Here is a 17,320-nt window from a genome sequence, read left to right as displayed (position 1 = left end):
GGAACAACAGCATTTCTGCTAATGGCCATATGGTGTCTCTAGTGAGCAACATAGGAAAAGGTCCATTTCCCACTACATGAGGTCCAGAGACCCACGTTTACATACCTATTCCACAGATATACATACAGTAGATCCTTCCAAAACTTAGAGACAAGTAGTGACCTCCAGGTGCCATTATCCATTTCCCTCTCGTCCATATAACTGAACTGAACACAGCAGAAGACATACCACCGGAGTGTGCCCATCATGTACCGCCAAACAGATCATGGTTTGTGTGTGAGGATAATTACTGTCTCAATCAAGTCAAATAAATCACCTATGCAAAATTATGCATACCCCAAACCGTGGCTTGCTTGGGGAACTTTGGTGTCCATAGGCTAGGCCCTGGTAAAAATATTACTTCCACTTGTTAGGGCTCATTCAGGTAGAATCTGTTCAAGTGGTGGTATGGATGGTATTGAGATGGTCCTCCCTTCTCCATACCATACCAACCTGGCCTTATACACGTGTCAATGACTACCCCCCCCCCCCCCCCCCCCCCCTCCCATGTCCTTCCTGGCCAGATACAAGTGTCTAGGAAACCCCCTTCTACATGTCCTCCATAGCTTCATATATACGTGTCCATGTGTCTAGGAATCCCCCTGTTCCGTGTCCTCCTGGCCTCATACACTTGCCCATGTGTTTAGTAGTCCCCCTTTTCTTTATGTATCCGGAAAACAAGCTTGGGACGGTCCCTTCCACTGAGAACTTTACATTTAGATGCCTGATATCATTAACTTTAGCTCTTTAAATCCTCACCAGGTCTCCAAACAAGTAAACAGACCCGAGGGAAGAACTGAGCTTCAGAACATTTGTTACAAGAGACCTCTCAGGATCAATCAGTGAATTCAAATCTCAGAACATTGTTACAAACTGAAACATTTGGATTTCAGAAGAGCATCAAGTCTATAGTGAGACGACCTGGCAGCCATGGTAGATATTTGGGAGAAGTTCAAGATGACCAGATCACTAGTGAGTATCAGTTCACCTACTATGAAGAGACAATTTCTATCCATCGGGGGAAGCTCGGTTGTGATTTTGGGTAAAACAGAGCTGAAAAGAGTAATTATTTTACCACCAGACGGACGCTTCCTTTTATTAAATGAAGGAATAATGTGCATTATGCTCAGTTTATCCAGTTTTAAGTAATGTCTAAATTACTCTCAGATAACCATACAAGCACTTACCATATAGCTGCAAGAGATGCGGATACCTCATGCCAGCAAACAAGCTGTGCTGCTAAGATCAGTATCAGTTGATCCATTAGGCCAGCTTTAAACAATGTAGAATCTGTTCTATTGACCCCTCCCATGATGAATAGGACTACCTTGGACAAGAGGCTGGTAGCAGGAATATCTGGGATAATATGTGGTCCCCACCGTAACGATGCAGATGTGTCTGAAGATCACAGTGGAGTAGGAAGCCCACTGACCGATTAGGGCACGACACACTTTATCTCCCCATTTTTTCTGTATGTCCTTCCCGTGCCCCCATCTTCTGTTGGGAGAATTTTTATAGATATGGTCAGACGACCGGGGTTGTATTCACAGCCAAGTTTATTTATGTTATCACAGACTTTTTGCATTGTCATTTCACTTTTTTTATTTCTTCGTTTTTTACTTGGATTTAGGGGTGCGGTTGCCCTTATTGGGCTCCCACCTCTCTGAGCCCTCCCTTAGAAGGTGATGGGGTTAGAAGGTGATGCTTCGGTGAATTCCATGGAAAAGGGACAACCCCAGAGGCATGCAGCGGAGGGGGCCTAAAGACCCCCTAGGGGGCCTTATGGCTCTGGAGGTTTTGGGGGAAAAGGGTCCTTCTTCTTTTGAGGAGGGTCTGAAATTCATCCGCACCCTTGTGCACTATTTGTTTTTTGCACTGTTAAAGCACTAGTGAAGGACACAAAAGCAATTAGTAAATAAATGGGAAGCCCTTAAACTAAATTTGAAATCTTTTTCAGCTCTATATCTCAGGGTTCTCAGTTCATCCAATTAGAGCCTGACACATGTACATTAGAACCGGCAAAATACAGACTGACTGTAACCAGCCACAGAACCTCTGTGACTTATGTGTTGTAATCATAGGATGTCAACAGAAGCTTTATTTTCTACACCTGTTTTTCCTGAATTGCTAGTTAAACTTAGAATGTCAGCGCCATAGGGGCAGGGATAAATGTGAGTTATTAAATGTTCTCTGTACAGCGCTGCATAACATTTCGCTATATAAACGATAAATCAATAAACGTAAAGATAAAGGAAAGGTGCCAGAGACTGTCTTTCTGTCTATCTACTAGGTCTAGCGCTGCAGTGCAAACAGTTCCTCATTTCTAGTAAGAGACCCAAATCTCCTGACCTCTGTCCCTCAAAATGTCCCTGTTTTTCAGTATTGACCAACTACACAATACGATTATTATTTTTCTGCATGATAGATGTAACCTATTCATATTCAGAAGTGTATAGTTATTGAGAAGAAGGAGAATTTATAATGCAAAAAGTCCATTAATACTACCCTCAGTAAACATGGCATGATGGGGATTGTAGTGCTCTCCACTGAGACAGTTACAAAGTATTCAAGGAATAAGTTAGCGAATGCTGGGATAAACAATACGTTAGTCCGTGTCTCGCTGCGTGGACAGACAAGAATATATATAAATGTGGACATAGGCTATATACTGACAGATAAACAAGTGATACAGATATACACAAGACAGAGACCCAACATACACAGCATCTTTCAGAAATACCCCCCTGGGGCCCCACCATGGGCCCTTTCATACAGAGTTAATATACAGTCTTTCTCTCTCCCTGTTATTACTGTACAGACAACATTCATACACAATGCTAAATAAGACTGACACATCCATCAGTCAGATTATAAGACAGGGAAATATATTGGTGCCCCCTGCCCCAAATACCAGACACTCATCCCTCTCCCCCATTCCATAAAGAGACATTAGATGTCAGTCAGAGCTAGTTTGTTTCTAAACACAGTAACCATTTGTACTGGCAGAAACTGGTCGTGGCACATCTAGGAATACCTCTTCCAAAAATAGGGGGGCTGCTGCTCGCACTCTCCCCACATTAAAGCAGCTCATAGTGAACACATTAATTGGGGTCTTTAAAGGACCTACCTGGAACAATCTTCATTGGAGACCACCACTACAGATCACAATAAAAGACCCTGAACCTCGTTGTGTCAGCCCAGCGTCCACGATTGTGAGTGTCCAAAGAGGCAGTGGAGGGGCCAGGAATTAGCAGGATATAAATAACAGGACAGCGTCATATGTCAGACTTAGATTCCTACTGGAATTAGGAGTCAAGAACACAGGACACCAGGCGGCAGATACAGTAACTGTACAGATAACATAAAGAGAATCAAATCTGAATGGGGGCAATAAACAACTACAGAGAGGACCCCCCCCCCCTCCCATTCTCTGGAGAGCACCTGGAATGGATTCAGAAATTGCAGACTCCTGTCTTATATTCGGACAGTGATCATTTTAACACACAAACGGTTCTGGGGTGTACATAGCTAGGAGGGTGTTCCCAGTGCACGGTGGACTGTACCTGTCCCCAGAGGAAGGATCTCCTTAGTGTCTGTGAAACACAGTTACCTATCTCCCCAGGACGCAGGGTCTCCCCAGTGTATGCGCAACATCTTCCCAGTAGTCTCCCCAAGTATCTCCCCAGTACGGAGGGTCTCCCCAGTGTGTGCGCAACACAGTTGTCCCTCTCCCCACTATGGAGGGTCTCCCCAGTGTGTGTGGAACACAGTTGTCCATCTCCCCAGTATGGAGGGTCTCCCCAGTGTGTGTGGAACACAGTTGTCCATCTTCCCACTATGGAGGGTCTCCCCAGTGTGTGTGGAACACAGTTGTCCATCTCCCCAGTATGGAGGGTCTCCCCAGTGTGTGTGGAACACAGTTGTCAATCTCCCCAGTACGGAGGGTCTCCCCAGTGTGTGTGTGAAACACAGTTGTCCATCTCCACAGTATGGAGGGTCTCCCCAGTCTGTGTGGAACACAGTTGTCCATCTCCCCAGTATTGAGGGTCTCCCCAGTGTGTGTGGAACACAGTTGTCCATCTCCCCACTATGGAGGCTCTCCCCAGTGTGTGTGGAACACAGTTGTCCCACTCCCCACTATGGAGGGTCTCCCCAGTGTGTGTAAAAAACAGTTGTCCGTCTCCTCAGTATGGAGGGTCTCCCCAGTGTGTGTGGAACACAGTTGTCCATCTCCCCAGTACGGAGGGTCTCCCCAGTGTGTGTGGAACACAGTTGTCCATCTTCCCAGTATGGAGGGTCTCCCCAGTGTGTGTGGAACACAGTTGTCCATCTCCCCAGTATGGAGGGTCTCCCCAGTGTGTGTGGAACACAGTTGTCCATCTCCACAGTATGGAGGGTCTCCCCAGTCTGTGTGGAACACAGTTGTCCATCTCCCCAGTATTGAGGGTCTCTCCAGTGTGTGTGGAACACAGTTGTCCATCTCCCCACTATGGAGGCTCTCCCCAGTGTGTGTGGAACACAGTTGTCCCACTCCCCACTATGGAGGGTCTCCCCAGTGTGTGTGGAACACAGTTGTCCATCTCCTCAGTATGGAGGGTCTCCCCAGTGTGTGTGGAACAGAATTGTCCATCTCCCCAGTAGGATGGGTCTCCCTAGTGTGTGTGGAACACAGTTGCCCCACTCCCCACTATGGAGGGTCTCCCCAGTGTGTGTGGAAAACAGTTGTCCGTCTCCTCAGTATGGAGGGTCTCCCCAGTGTGTGTGGAACACAGTTGTCCCACTCCCCACTATGGAGGGTCTCCCCAGTCTGTGTGGAACACAGTTGTCCATCTACCCAGTACGGAGGGTCTGCCCAGTGTGTGTGGAACACAGTTGTCCATCTCCCCAGTATGGAGGGTCTCCCCAGTGTGTGTGTGGAACACAGTTGTCCATCTCCTCAGTACGGAGGGTATCCCCAGTGTGTGTGGAACACAGTTGTCCCACTCCCCACTATGGAGGGTCTGCCCAGTGTGCATGGAACACAGATGTCCATCTCCCCATTAGTTTTTAGGGTGCCCCGACTGATTGTTCCTAGTTACAATAAGAGGTGTTATGAGCTGTGATATTTCCCGCAACAAAGCTTCAGCGGTGTGAGAGAGACCCTTTATTTATGAGCTACAAAAATAGTATAAGGAGGTTTATGATGATATCAAAAATGCATGTTGAGCATTATTTAATTAAGAACAAGCTATCTCCACTACAAGCCATTACAAGCATTCGTGGATGCACATCACCAGACCACTCCTATATTTAACCCACTCACTGCCAACATTCTGTGCCCGCCAGCCCAAAGCTTAGGAGTGAATAACAATCCTGACTATTTTAGGAAATGTAACATTCAGCTTGCATGTTTGTAAAGAGGTATGGAGGAAGGGAATATCCTAGGACAGGGGGAAAGATGAGAAGTTAGAGGTGAACCCTGCAGGAACACAGAAGAATGGCAGAAGAAGATATGGGGGAGGGGATGCAGGTGAGAGAATTAGAGGGGATTCCTAGTGACAACAGCAAAGAAGAACAGAGAGGGCCCTCGGAGACTGGAGTGGGGGCAGAAATATGTTAGGTGAAAGGAAAGAGATGGAGGGGAAAATGTAGAGAACCCAAAACAGAGAGAAGAAGAGGGGAGTCACTGGGCTAAGGTAAAGACTCGGGGGGCACAGGAGTCAGGAGGATGATGATGACAGAGAAGGTGCTCAGGGGAAAATATCACTGACAGATCAGGTGAAAACTTGGTGGGCAGAGAGGTCAGGAAGATGAGAGAGAGGGTGCTCAGGATAGGAGGGAACATCACTGAATCAGGTCAGGTATAGGCTTGATGAGCACAGAGGTCAGGAAGATGAGAGAGAAGGTGCTCAGGAGAGGTGTCAGCATCATGGAATGAGGTCAGGTAAAGACTCGGGGACACAGAGGTCAGGAAGATGAGAGAGAGAGGGTGCTCAGGAAAGTAGAGGGCATCACTGAATGAGGTCAGGTATAGGCTTGATGAGCACAGAGGTCAGGAAGATGAGAGAGAAGGTGCTCAGGAGAGGTGTCAGCATCATGGAATGAGGTCAGGTAAAGACTCGGGGACACAGAGGTCAGGAAGATGAGAGAGAGAGGGTGCTCAGGAAAGTACAGGGGGCATCACTGAATGAGGTCAGGTATAGGCTTGATGAGCACAGAGGTCAGGAGGATGATGATGACAGAGAAGAAGCTCAGGAAAGGAGAGGGCATCACTGAGAGGTCAGGTATAGGCTTGGGGAGGTCACAGTTGATGACAGAGAGCTAAGCAGGGGATCACGGTAAGGGGAATGATAGGTATCCCAGGATAAAGGTGACACGTTGAGGGGTACCAGGGGGTAGACTGGAATGTACAAAAGACAATAATCTGTGTGACTGTTCCAGATTTGGAGCATCACTGAAATCGCTCCCCTAGTATTTTTTTGCCAAAAATAAATATTTTATTACAATATTACTAATTACAGATATTCAATATGATGCAATAATTACATATCATCATACCTTGTCCCTGCTGTATGAGATCATCTATATAACAGCGACCATCTTCCTCCATTGTGTCAAGTGTCAGCTCTTCAGCCCCACTCCACACATCCAGCTCTGGAGAGTGCGTTGTAGACACATTGAGGTGTAAGGGAACAGCAGAGTTCTCCACCCTCCTCCAGCCTCCACCTCCTTCCAGCCAACAAGTCCCAGCGGAGGATGCTGCCTGAGCACGCTCTCTCCAGATCTCACCCTTTATGCCCTATATGGTCCAGGACACTGACAAACACACTGCCATTACCAGTGTCTGCCAAGTGAGGGTCCACGAGACCACCAATATAATATACACCCAAAAGCTGAGGCCCAAATATGAACCAACATGTTTATCTTGTTAGACATCTTCAGATGTTTATTGGCAAAGTAGCAGCAATAAATCAGAATATAGTGCATACCGCATTCAGCAAAAAGTTACATAGTCTACAGCCAGGGTGCGTGTGTGAGAGAATGGGAGTGTGTGAAAGATTATTAGTGTGTGTGTGAGAGAGAGAGAAAATGGGAGCAAGAGTGTGAGAGAGAATGTGAGTGTGAGTGAGAGAGAATGGGAGCGTGAGTGCCAGAACCGCACTGCGATACTGGCCTGGGACTGATGGAGACAGACATGTAGCAGGTGATACGGGGACTGTCTGCTTGGTCTCCTGAGATTCTGTCCCAAGTTCACCCATCATCAGAGGGGAACTGAGCCCTTTATTCTTCACTGAACTTTCCAGAAACTAATCTACAAATAACATTAGCCAAGAGAGGCCGGATGTGCTAATATAATCTGGATAATGCTGACAATATTCATAATTCAGTTTCTATAACGTTTATATGCCAAAAAAAGGAAATTTCAGTTATGACAGGTTGTTGTATTTTTATAGCGTGCCGACACATTCCCAGTGATGTACAACCAGAGAAACACACCAAACTCACCACAATAACAGAGCCATAGGAATGACAGCGGCACGGACACAGTCAGCTGAGTAATGAGGAGGTCTGTACTATTTCCTTACTTAATTTTCACTGTACATACCTATGGAATATGATAATATAAGGCCTGATTCATTAAAGAACACAAGTCCCGTTGCGTGCCGTATGTTGCGTAAAATTGCTCTGCGTATAGAGACAAACTTTATACCAGTGCATGCATTCATCTTCAAGTGCAGTCGACACTTTCGACTGCTTACAATTTGAAGGACAGAACGGGGAAGGATAGTGGCGTATGCACGTAGCCAATGTACATTCGTCCGATTCAAGCTCTGGCCATCTCTCAGGATGTGATTTTCAGTCGCACCACTTACACCAGCTACAGGGCAGGCGTAAGCACCAACTGATAGTGATAGAGCAGCACGGTGGCTCAGTGGTTAGCACTTCTGTCTCACAGCACTGGGGTCATGAGTTCAATTCCCGGCCATGGCCTTATCTGTGAAGAGTTTGTATGTTCTGCCCATGTTTGCGTGGGTTTCCTCCGGGTGCTCCTGTTTCCTCCCACACTCCAAAAAAAACCTACTACCATACTAGTAGGTTAATTGGCTGCTATCAAAATTGACCCTAGACTCTCTCTCTATGTCTGTGTGTGTATATTAGGGAATTTAGACTGTAAGCTCTAATGGAGCAGGGACTGATGTGAGTGAGTTCTCTGTACAGCGCTGCGGAATTAGTGGTGCTATATAAATAAATGGTGATGATTATGATAACTGACATGTATTCATGCCATAACATGCGCAATTAAGCGCAAAAATAACAATAACATCCTGATATATGTATGTCACGTAGAAAACAAGATTATTAACAGGTATGTTAATGTATTTAATATTTTTTACATGCGTTCTAATGGGAATTTATATTACACATATGCATTGTGCGGATCCTGCAGTGTGTTGTGTCTGCGTACAGCAAGTGACGTATAACCAGAGTGTGCTTATAACCATATACAAAAGGAAACAGTTCTTCAGATCCGCTTGTACTTGAATATGGGCGTACGTGTGTGCATTTTCAGTCCATTTTATTTGAAAATATATAGCCAGGTGTGTAGTGTGGATGTATATAGAATAATAGTATATATAATAAAATAATATATTATCCTAGGTGAGAATCCTTATAGACCCTTTTTACCTTGCATTATGTAATTAGAAAAGAAATAAGCTAGCCCTCGGTTAATTCCTGTATTATACTTCGTACCAGCTGCTTGGCAATATAAATGCCCTGTATGTACACAAAACAAGAATTCAGTTGTTCTCAGCGCTTCTCTTTAGCACTGCAAATCTGTGTGTATTTAGCAAAATGAGAACATGAGGTTTTGGTTCATATTTTAATCAAAACATTTAAGCCTGTATCCCAGGTTACCTCATTGTATGCAGGACCTACACTGACCTATATCAAACACCATTGAATGCAGTTAAAATCAGGTGCACTCCCAGGTATAGGTGCTTACATCTAGCAAGGGCTGGCTTGTGAGCCATATCCAAAATGCCTTATATAGGCCTGATAGACAGCTGCCAACACAACACAAGAGAAGAAATAAGCCAGCGCTCGGTTAATCCCATATCATGCATTGTACCGACTGTATGGTAATATAAATGCCCAATATGTATACAAAACAAAAAGACAGTTGTTGTCACCGTTTGTCCTTATACTGCATGTTTGGATGTAAGCCCCTGTACCTGGGAGCTGAGTGCATCTGATGTTAACTGCATTTTAATGGTGTTTGAAGCACATAGGTCAGTGTAGGATCTGCATATAATGAAGTGCCCTTGATGCAGGCTTAAATGTTATGCTCAAAATATGAACCTATATAATTTTGCTAGATACGCACAGATGTGCAGTGTTAAGGATAGGCGCTGACAACAACTGTCTTTTTGCTTCTATTATACGCCCTATGGAATATGATAATGCAGAGCGCTTTATAGCTGGATGTATATTGTGAATTAGAAAAGTCCTATATATAATAAAATAATGTATTATCCTAGATGAACATCCCGATAGACCCTCATTATCCGAGAGCAGACAGAAGGCAGCACCTTATTGTGGGCAGGGTGGACCACCTAACGCATAGGTTATAAACCAGCATTTTAGGCCATGCATCCAGCGTCCGGTGGGGGCAGCTATTCTGTGATTGTGAACGGACGTAATATCCAGGAATGTAGGAAACGTGACATCACTGCTTCATGTATCATAGCTTATTAATGTCACCAATTATAGTGCACAACATGGCTGCCGCTACTGTGTGCAGGTGAGGGGTACACTTCAGGTGTACAGACCACTGTGTCCTGAATGTGTGGTACAGGAGAAACACACCAGAGCGGAGCTCTGCGGACTGGTCGGACCTGCTGCTCGTGGAACATTCCTCCGGAACATGTGGATGCCGGAGGCTGATAAACCTTCTGTACAGGAATGTAATACACCTGCGCCGACAAAGAGTGTGATCTGGGCACGGCCTACCAGCCTGTGACCCGCCCACAATCCTGGCCCTCAGGGGCCATGCACTGGAATTCAGTGGTGTACTGTACAAATAACAGAAACTCCCTAGCTGTTGTGGAACTACAGGTCCCAGCATGACCTATTGTTTTACAACAACAGCTAGAGATCCAAGTGTGATTTGGAAGAATGTGATTGGGCAGCCTGAAAGACGTCACTTATGGAACATGGCATTAACCCCTGCCATGCTCTTTTCAGCTGGCCCATAGCAAAGATATGAGTCAGTCTCTCCTGCCCACAGCCGAACTTCCCCTTTCCAGAGTCTCTCGCGTGTTTTATGCTGCATTGCCGAGGGGTTATAGATGGGTGAAGGGAGGGTAATACCAGGAATATGCAGATTCCATGTTCTCTGTCAGCCTACATCTCACATTATTCAGGATAGTTTCATACTTGGGAGCAGTGTAATGTTTGGAGTCCCTCCAAGTTCTCTCAATCACTCCCACCTCTCCTCTCTAAAAGTGATCCCCCTCAGGTCATTCATTCATATCATAACCACAATGGTGAGACACATCAGAGCTAGGTTACCCTGCAGTAATTGTATGTTGTGAGTTACTGTATGTCACTGGAAGCTGTTACTATAACATTAGTTACATTATATCACCTGGAAGAGACATCTTAGAGATATGAGCTAAATGACCACTGTCACCCAGGAAGGGAGAGATATCAATGTCACAGACATGTAACTACATCTCAGTCACTAAAACATGCACTGATGTTCACATGCATAAAACTCACCAGACCCAATAAACATAATAAGTACTCGTGCTCAAAGCCTCTCTTATAAAGATGACCAAACTAAGGGCAGATCTGGTTACTTGGCCTAATCACCAAACTTCCACTGATCGCAGGAGGTCCATATGTGTGCAGTATAGTGGCTTAGTGGTTAACACTGCTGCCTCACAGCACTGGGGTCATAACTTCAATTCCAAACCATGGCCTTATCTGTGTAGAGTTTGTATGTTCTCCCCGTGTTTGCGTGGGTTTCCTCCTGTAGAGTGTAAGCTCCAATGGGACAGGGACTGATGTGAGTGAGTTCTCTGTACAGCGCTGCAGAATTAGTGGCGCTATATAGATGATGATGATTATAGTGTTGTAGGCCGAAAACCACACACCTACAGGTGTCTTCAGCTGATCAGATTTACCAAATAGATGGATAAAGATCACATAGGTGTTTGATTGGACTAGTTGGTTATTTTGGGCCCACATCAAGAAAATACATCCCAAAAACTAGCCACATATGATGCAATCCCATGTTAGGCTAACATTGGACAAACAAAATCTGGTAAATCAGTAGGGACAGCATTATAATTAATTATAATATACATTTAATGATCGGTCTTAGATATTAGCTATGGATTGCCTGTACATACCTTCATCGAGAGTAGATTCTGGACCACACACTTCTTCGGAAGCATGAACTATGAATTTTGGTGTATTCTGGGTAAGGATGGCAGTTTCTGATAGAGCCTGGAGATCCTTTTCATTGGACTCTGGAGGATTCTGGGTAACAATGACTGGTTCTGACACAGCTTGGAGTTCCTTCACCTTTGATACTGGAGGATTCTGGGTAAAGACAACGGTTTCTGACACAGTCTGGAGTTCCTCCATCTTGGATTCTGGAGGATTCTCGGAAAGGATAACTGGTTCTGATACAGTCTGGAATTCCTCCTCCTTTGCTACTGGAGGATTCTGGGTAAGGATGACTGTATCTGACACAATCTGGAGTTCCTCCTTCTTGTATTCTGAAGGATTCTGGGAAAGGATAACTGGTTCTGATACAGTCTGGAATTCCTCCTCCTTTGCTACTGAAGGATTCTGGGTAAGGACGACTGTTTCTGACACAGTCAGGAGTTTCTCCTTCTTGGATTCTGGAGGATTCTTCTGGGTAAGGAAAACCGTTTCTGACACAGTCTGGAGTTCCTCCTTCTTGGATTCTGGAGGATTCTGGGTAAGGACGACTGTTTCTGACACAGTCTGGAGTTTCTCCTTCTTGGATTCTGGAGGATTCTTCTGGGTAAGGGCGACTGTTTCTGACACAGTCTGGAGTTTCTCCTTCTTGGATTCTGGAGGATTCTGGGTAAAGACGACTGTTTCCGACACAATCTGGAGTTTCTCCTTGGATTCTAGAGAATTCTTCTGGGTAAGGACAACCGTTTCTGACACAGTCTGGAGTTCCTCCTTCTTGGATTCTGGAGGATTCTGGGTAAGGACGACTGTTTCCGTCACAATCTGGAGTTTCTCCTTGGATTCTGGAGGATTCTGGGTAAGGACGACTGTTTCTGACACAGTCTGGAGTTTCTCCTTGGATTCTGGAGGATTCTTCTGGGTAAGGACGACTGTTTCTGACACAGTCTGAAGTTTCTCCTTCTTGGATTCTGGAGGATTCTGGGTAAGGACGACTGTTTCCGACACAATCTGGAGTTTCTCCTTGGATTCTGGAGGATTCTTCTGGGTAAGGACAACCGTTTCTGACACAGTCTGGAGTTCCTCCTTCTTGGATTCTGGAGGATTCTGGGTAAGGATGACTGTTTCCGACACAATCTGGAGTTTCTTCTTCTTGGATTCTGGAGGATTCTGGGTAAGGACGACTGTTTCCGACACAGTCTGGAGTTTCTCCTTGGATTCTGGAGGATTCTTCTGGGTAAGGACGACTGTTTCTGACACAGTCTGAAGTTTCTCCTTCTTGGATTCTGGAGGATTCTGGGTAAGGACGACTGTTTCCGACACAATCTGGAGTTTCTCCTTGGATTCTGGAGGATTCTTCTGGGTAAGGACAACCGTTTCTGACACAGTCTGGAGTTCCTCCTTCTTGGATTCTGGAGGATTCTGGGTAAGGATGACTGTTTCCGACACAATCTGGAGTTTCTTCTTCTTGGATTCTGGAGGATTCTGGGTAAGGACGACTGTTTCCGACACAATCTGGAGTTTCTCCTTGGATTCTGGAGGATTCTTCTGGGTAAGGACGACTGTTTCTGACACAATCTGGAGTTCCTCCTTCTTGGATTCTGGAGGATTCTGGGTAAAGATGACTAGTTCTGGCACAGCCAGGTCTTTCTGACTGTTCACAGTGTTTAAGTCGTTGTCTAAGTCGAGCTTGGATTTTTGTTCCTTGGTCCCATGCATCTGTTCAGGCTTTGGCATAGAGATGCCTTCATTGGAATCTACCAACAGGCCCTGCTTAATGTCCTCCAATTTTGAGTGATGAACATCTTGTTCATTATTTTGAGAATAAGTCAATGAAACAGGTACAAAATGGTAGAGATTCAGGTCACATTTGGACTTTTCATGAGTATCTTCCTGTATTGTGGTATCTATCCCCTGCTTCAGTTCAAAGATATTTGGACTCTTCTCCTGGTTTTCCTCTTGTTTGGCTTTTGTGCATGGAAGATTGGTGCACACTGGTTCTAGGACAAGAGCCTCCAACTTCTCTGCCCTTTCAATTATGTTTTCTTGATTATTTTCAGACTCTTGTTTGGCTTTGATCTGATCTTTTACAGGGATGGACTCCTGTTTCATATCTCCCATTGGTGGGTGGATGGCAGAAGCCTTTGTTGTCTCTACAATCTCTCTTTTAGCCTTGTCACCCTTACTCTTGGACCCCTTCTTGTCCTTCTCCTGACTGACTTCCTGTTGTATAGCTGGCTGGATAAGCTCATGGTGAGAGGCCACAGTACTGACCAGAGACACTTGCACTATGTCCTTGACCTGATCTTTCTGATTCTGCCTTTGAGATTTGGTCTTTTTGTCTTGTATAATTTCTAGCTCCGGCTCTGTCTTTTTAACTACCTGAACCACAGCCTCCTCACTCTTTGTTTTTCCCACCTTTACCTCCTTTAAGTTTTGCTTTTTGGTTTTGGAAGATTCAATATTTACGGTCACCTCAGTTGTGGCCTTTGTTACCTGCGCTGCCTGCTCCTTCTTGTCCTCTTCCCCCTTACTCACACTCTTGGTCTGTATCTTTGTTTGTATTTCCACTGCCCCTTCCTCACTTATGTTTTCCTGGACCAGCTCTTTTTTCCTCTGACCCTTCTTTACGTCTAACCTGCTCTCTGTTTTTGGGGGCTCTGGTGCTGTGGTCACTGGGGTTACAGTAACACAAACCTCTTCCTTCTTTGTATTCTGCTTTTTGCTTTTTCCCTGGACATTTTCTTGCCCCTGTACTGCTGCAGCCTTAGAGGTAGAATCCATATGGATTTGACTTATTTTTAAATCTTCTTGTTCTTTCTCAGCTACATTCTTCCCCTTTTTCTGCTGTTTAATGTCTTGTTTGGATTCTACCTTTGCCAACTCAAAGTTAGAGGTCACTAATGTGGAGGCCTTCACTATCTGATCTCCCTCTTGGCTACTTTGCTTTTCCTTGTCTTTTGGCTTTTTTAATTGCCCCTTGTTCTCCTGTTTTGACTCCTTGCCCAGTAATTGTCCCTGCACTGCTGCCATCTCATTAACCCCCTGCTCGTGGTCACTGATCTCTAGTGCTTTATGGCTGGTAACTACATTCTCAATGACAGAGGTGACTACATGTACTTCAACTGATTTCTCAGTTACTACCTTTCTGGTGTCCTCTTTTTTTTGTCCCAATTTGGCTCCTGATATTTTTTCTGCATTTTGGAGTTGTGAAGTTGAGGTGACGCTACTGATAATCCTCTTTGACTCTCTCGCTGAATTCTCCTCCCTCCTCTGCTCCTGCCTCTCATTTATGGATATGGCTGTGCTGGGAGCTGTCAGTAAATCTGCATTTCCACTCACTGCCTGTCTTCTGGAGCTCTCTTCTTTTGTAAGTAATTCTGTCTCCCCCAATCTCTTCTCAACTGTCCAACTTCCAGAAGAAGAGGTCCCTAGATTTACCTTCCTCTCAGATCCTGCTCTCTCCTGCTCTCCCCCAGATTTCTTCCTGATCTCATCCCTCTGCTGACTTTCCTTGGTCCCCCATTTCTCTTCTGCATTAGGTGCTAGAAAACCCCGACTAGTGTGACTTGTTCCCCTCTTCAAACTGCCCTGATCATCTCTTTCTGCCCATCTCTGCCACCCACCTTCTTGCCAGCTGTTCTCGAGCACATGGGAATTGAAGGAGCCATGTACGGTATTTTGACCTCTCTGAAGCACCGTCTCCTCTCTCCTGCGATACTCCTGTCTCTCAACGTCAGCCTGGGGCTTTGGAACATAAGATGTTGGGCCATGGACAGCCTGGACATTTGCAGCAGGTGTCCTCCGGGGTACACCTGGGTGAGGCATGGGACGTCTGACCCTCTGTAGAGATGCTGGCACAATCTCAGGTGGGAGATGCAGGTACTGACGCAGATATTCAATGCCCTCGTTGGTCAGGTACCAGTAGCAATGCTTCCATACAAAAGTTTCCCTCACAAGCCCACGTGACTTCAGTGAGCCCATTGCTTTGGTTACCTGCAGGTTGGTGACCCCGGGCACCTCAGCATGACGACTCTGAGGTCTCTCATCGTTCTTTGCCACCATCACTCCATCCCTGAAAAGGATTTCATAGATTGCCCTCAGGCGGTCACGCGGCATCAGCATCCCTGCCACCATGTTGGGTATTGGGGCTCAGTACCAACGTACAACAGAAAGTTGCAGTCCTCACGACACCACGCCAAAAAAAACAAAAGAAAATATACTAAGCAATAAATAAAAAGCAGGAACTTCCTGGAGCCTACAAAAGCTGATCTCCCTGAATAATATCTCAGAGGGAGAAGCAGCAGCCTCGCTCTGCAATAATCACTGCAGATCCTTAAAATGGGCAGCGAGACACCAAAAAAGTTTTTCTTCCCCTCCCTCTTCTCTACCTCTCCCCCCTCCTCACTTGCCTCTGGTTAGTGTTAGTGACTCCACCTCCTGGGTGTGAGAGAGACTGGACAGTGTAGAGAGACAGCTGAAAGTCCAGAGAGACAGCCGTCTTTACATGCACAGGAGGAGAGAGTGAGCCAGGCTCTTACACACCCCTCTGGTCATACATGCAGAGAGAGAGGGAGGGAGGGGGCAGGAATCCAACCTCCTAACCCACCCATTCATTACCGAGGCCTGGCACACTGCAGGGATGTTGGGATGGAGGGACCTCTGACTTCTCCTCTGCTCTCATGTGGACCCAGCAGGAGTTAGATCAGAAGCTGGTGTATTAGTAGAAGGAAAAACACTAATCAAATCTAGAGGGAACGCAGCAAGTTTCACAACTGCAGACATGGAGTCGCCGCCCAGCAGAGGTGGTCGTAAGAATAAGCACTGAAAACTGATGTAACCACTGCTGCAGTGTGGTTTAAAATTAACGCAATACCCCTTCCTCCTCCTCCCAAATTACTAAGTCAGCAGCTGCCCAAAGACCTCAACACGTGCCCTTTACAGCGCTGTCACACGTGCTCACAAATAGTTAAAATGACAGCTCTGGCGTATGACCAGATTATATATATCCATATATTCCTAGACTGCGGAAGGTGACATAAAAATAATACCACCGCAGCTGTTCCCTTGTGTCACACACGAATGTCATCCTCTCCTTCCCCCCAAACCATTGTGTAGACTGTAAGCTCTTAAGACAAGAAGTGACAACTGCCTTCTATATCCATTTTACATGATGCGCAGGGTCAGTCCAGAAAGCAATGACTGAACCACTTTACTAAATGATTTAATTATGAGACCTTTCAACACCAAAAGAAACAGACAAGTTGTGACATGACCCCATAATGGGAATAATGTCTTAATATGGGACACTCTTCTCTGTACCTGAAGGAGAAGTAATATGTAACTGTGATGACTTTATATATGACAGTGAACCGATCACCTACACACAGGGGACTGACAGCTGAATGATATCTCTGGTTCCCACTGAACGGACGCTCACATTGTCTCACCTGTGAGAGGACATCAACTCCACTTTTAACTCTCTATTTCCATTTATTATCTCCCGTACTTTTACTAACCTGAGTGTTACCATTGTGGGAGTCCCTGTGCTCATTTGAATATGTTATTTGAATGTTTATGTTAATGATTACCGTTTACAATTCCGAAGTCTTCCCTCTTTATAGTATATATTGCTGTGTGTCAGGTGTGTATCCTGCCACATGTGTCAGATATTGCCTCTCATACCAGGATCTGCCCATGAGCTTACAGTCATGTGACCTGACACGCAATCCCAGCAGGGCCCCCATGTAACCCCGCTATGTACGGTGACACCTCTCCTACAATGCTGGAAGGGAAGTGGTTGTTATGGACAGTAATGTATAAAGGTGAAAGCCGTGAGACATCAGCT

At 45.5% G+C, this 17,320-nt stretch overlaps 1 protein-coding gene and 1 long non-coding RNA gene across 14 annotated transcripts in view; one reads left to right on the top strand and one right to left on the bottom strand.

The window, feature by feature from the left end:
• PLEC (plectin) overlaps positions 1–17,320 on the bottom strand; it is a 239,186-nt gene that overhangs the window by 105,966 nt on the left and 115,900 nt on the right. For 4 of the 13 annotated variants that reach the window (XM_075211514.1, XM_075211517.1, XM_075211515.1 and 1 more), the window contains exon 1: positions 11,439–15,798. The exons of 7 other annotated variants lie outside the window; for them this stretch is intronic. In XM_075211514.1, coding sequence (XP_075067615.1) covers positions 11,439–15,609 — 4,171 coding nt within the window. In that variant the 5' untranslated portion in view covers positions 15,610–15,798. Of the gene's footprint in view, positions 1–3,166; positions 3,264–11,438; positions 15,799–17,320 lie in introns of those variants that run through there. 2 more of the 13 variants (XM_075211537.1, XM_075211538.1) reach the window with 1 other exon arrangement.
• Positions 1–17,320, top strand: part of LOC142158001 (uncharacterized) — a 216,641-nt gene that overhangs the window by 164,376 nt on the left and 34,945 nt on the right. The window contains exon 3 of the long non-coding RNA XR_012692705.1: positions 802–1,011. This is a non-coding gene — a long non-coding RNA (uncharacterized LOC142158001). The remainder of the gene's footprint in view (positions 1–801; positions 1,012–17,320) is intronic.

Source organism: Mixophyes fleayi, chromosome 5, assembly GCF_038048845.1.
Source record: "Mixophyes fleayi isolate aMixFle1 chromosome 5, aMixFle1.hap1, whole genome shotgun sequence".
NCBI lineage: Eukaryota > Metazoa > Chordata > Amphibia > Anura > Limnodynastidae > Mixophyes > Mixophyes fleayi.
The sequence above is the reverse complement of the archived record's forward strand: the minus strand, read 5'-3'. Positions and strand labels throughout refer to the sequence as shown.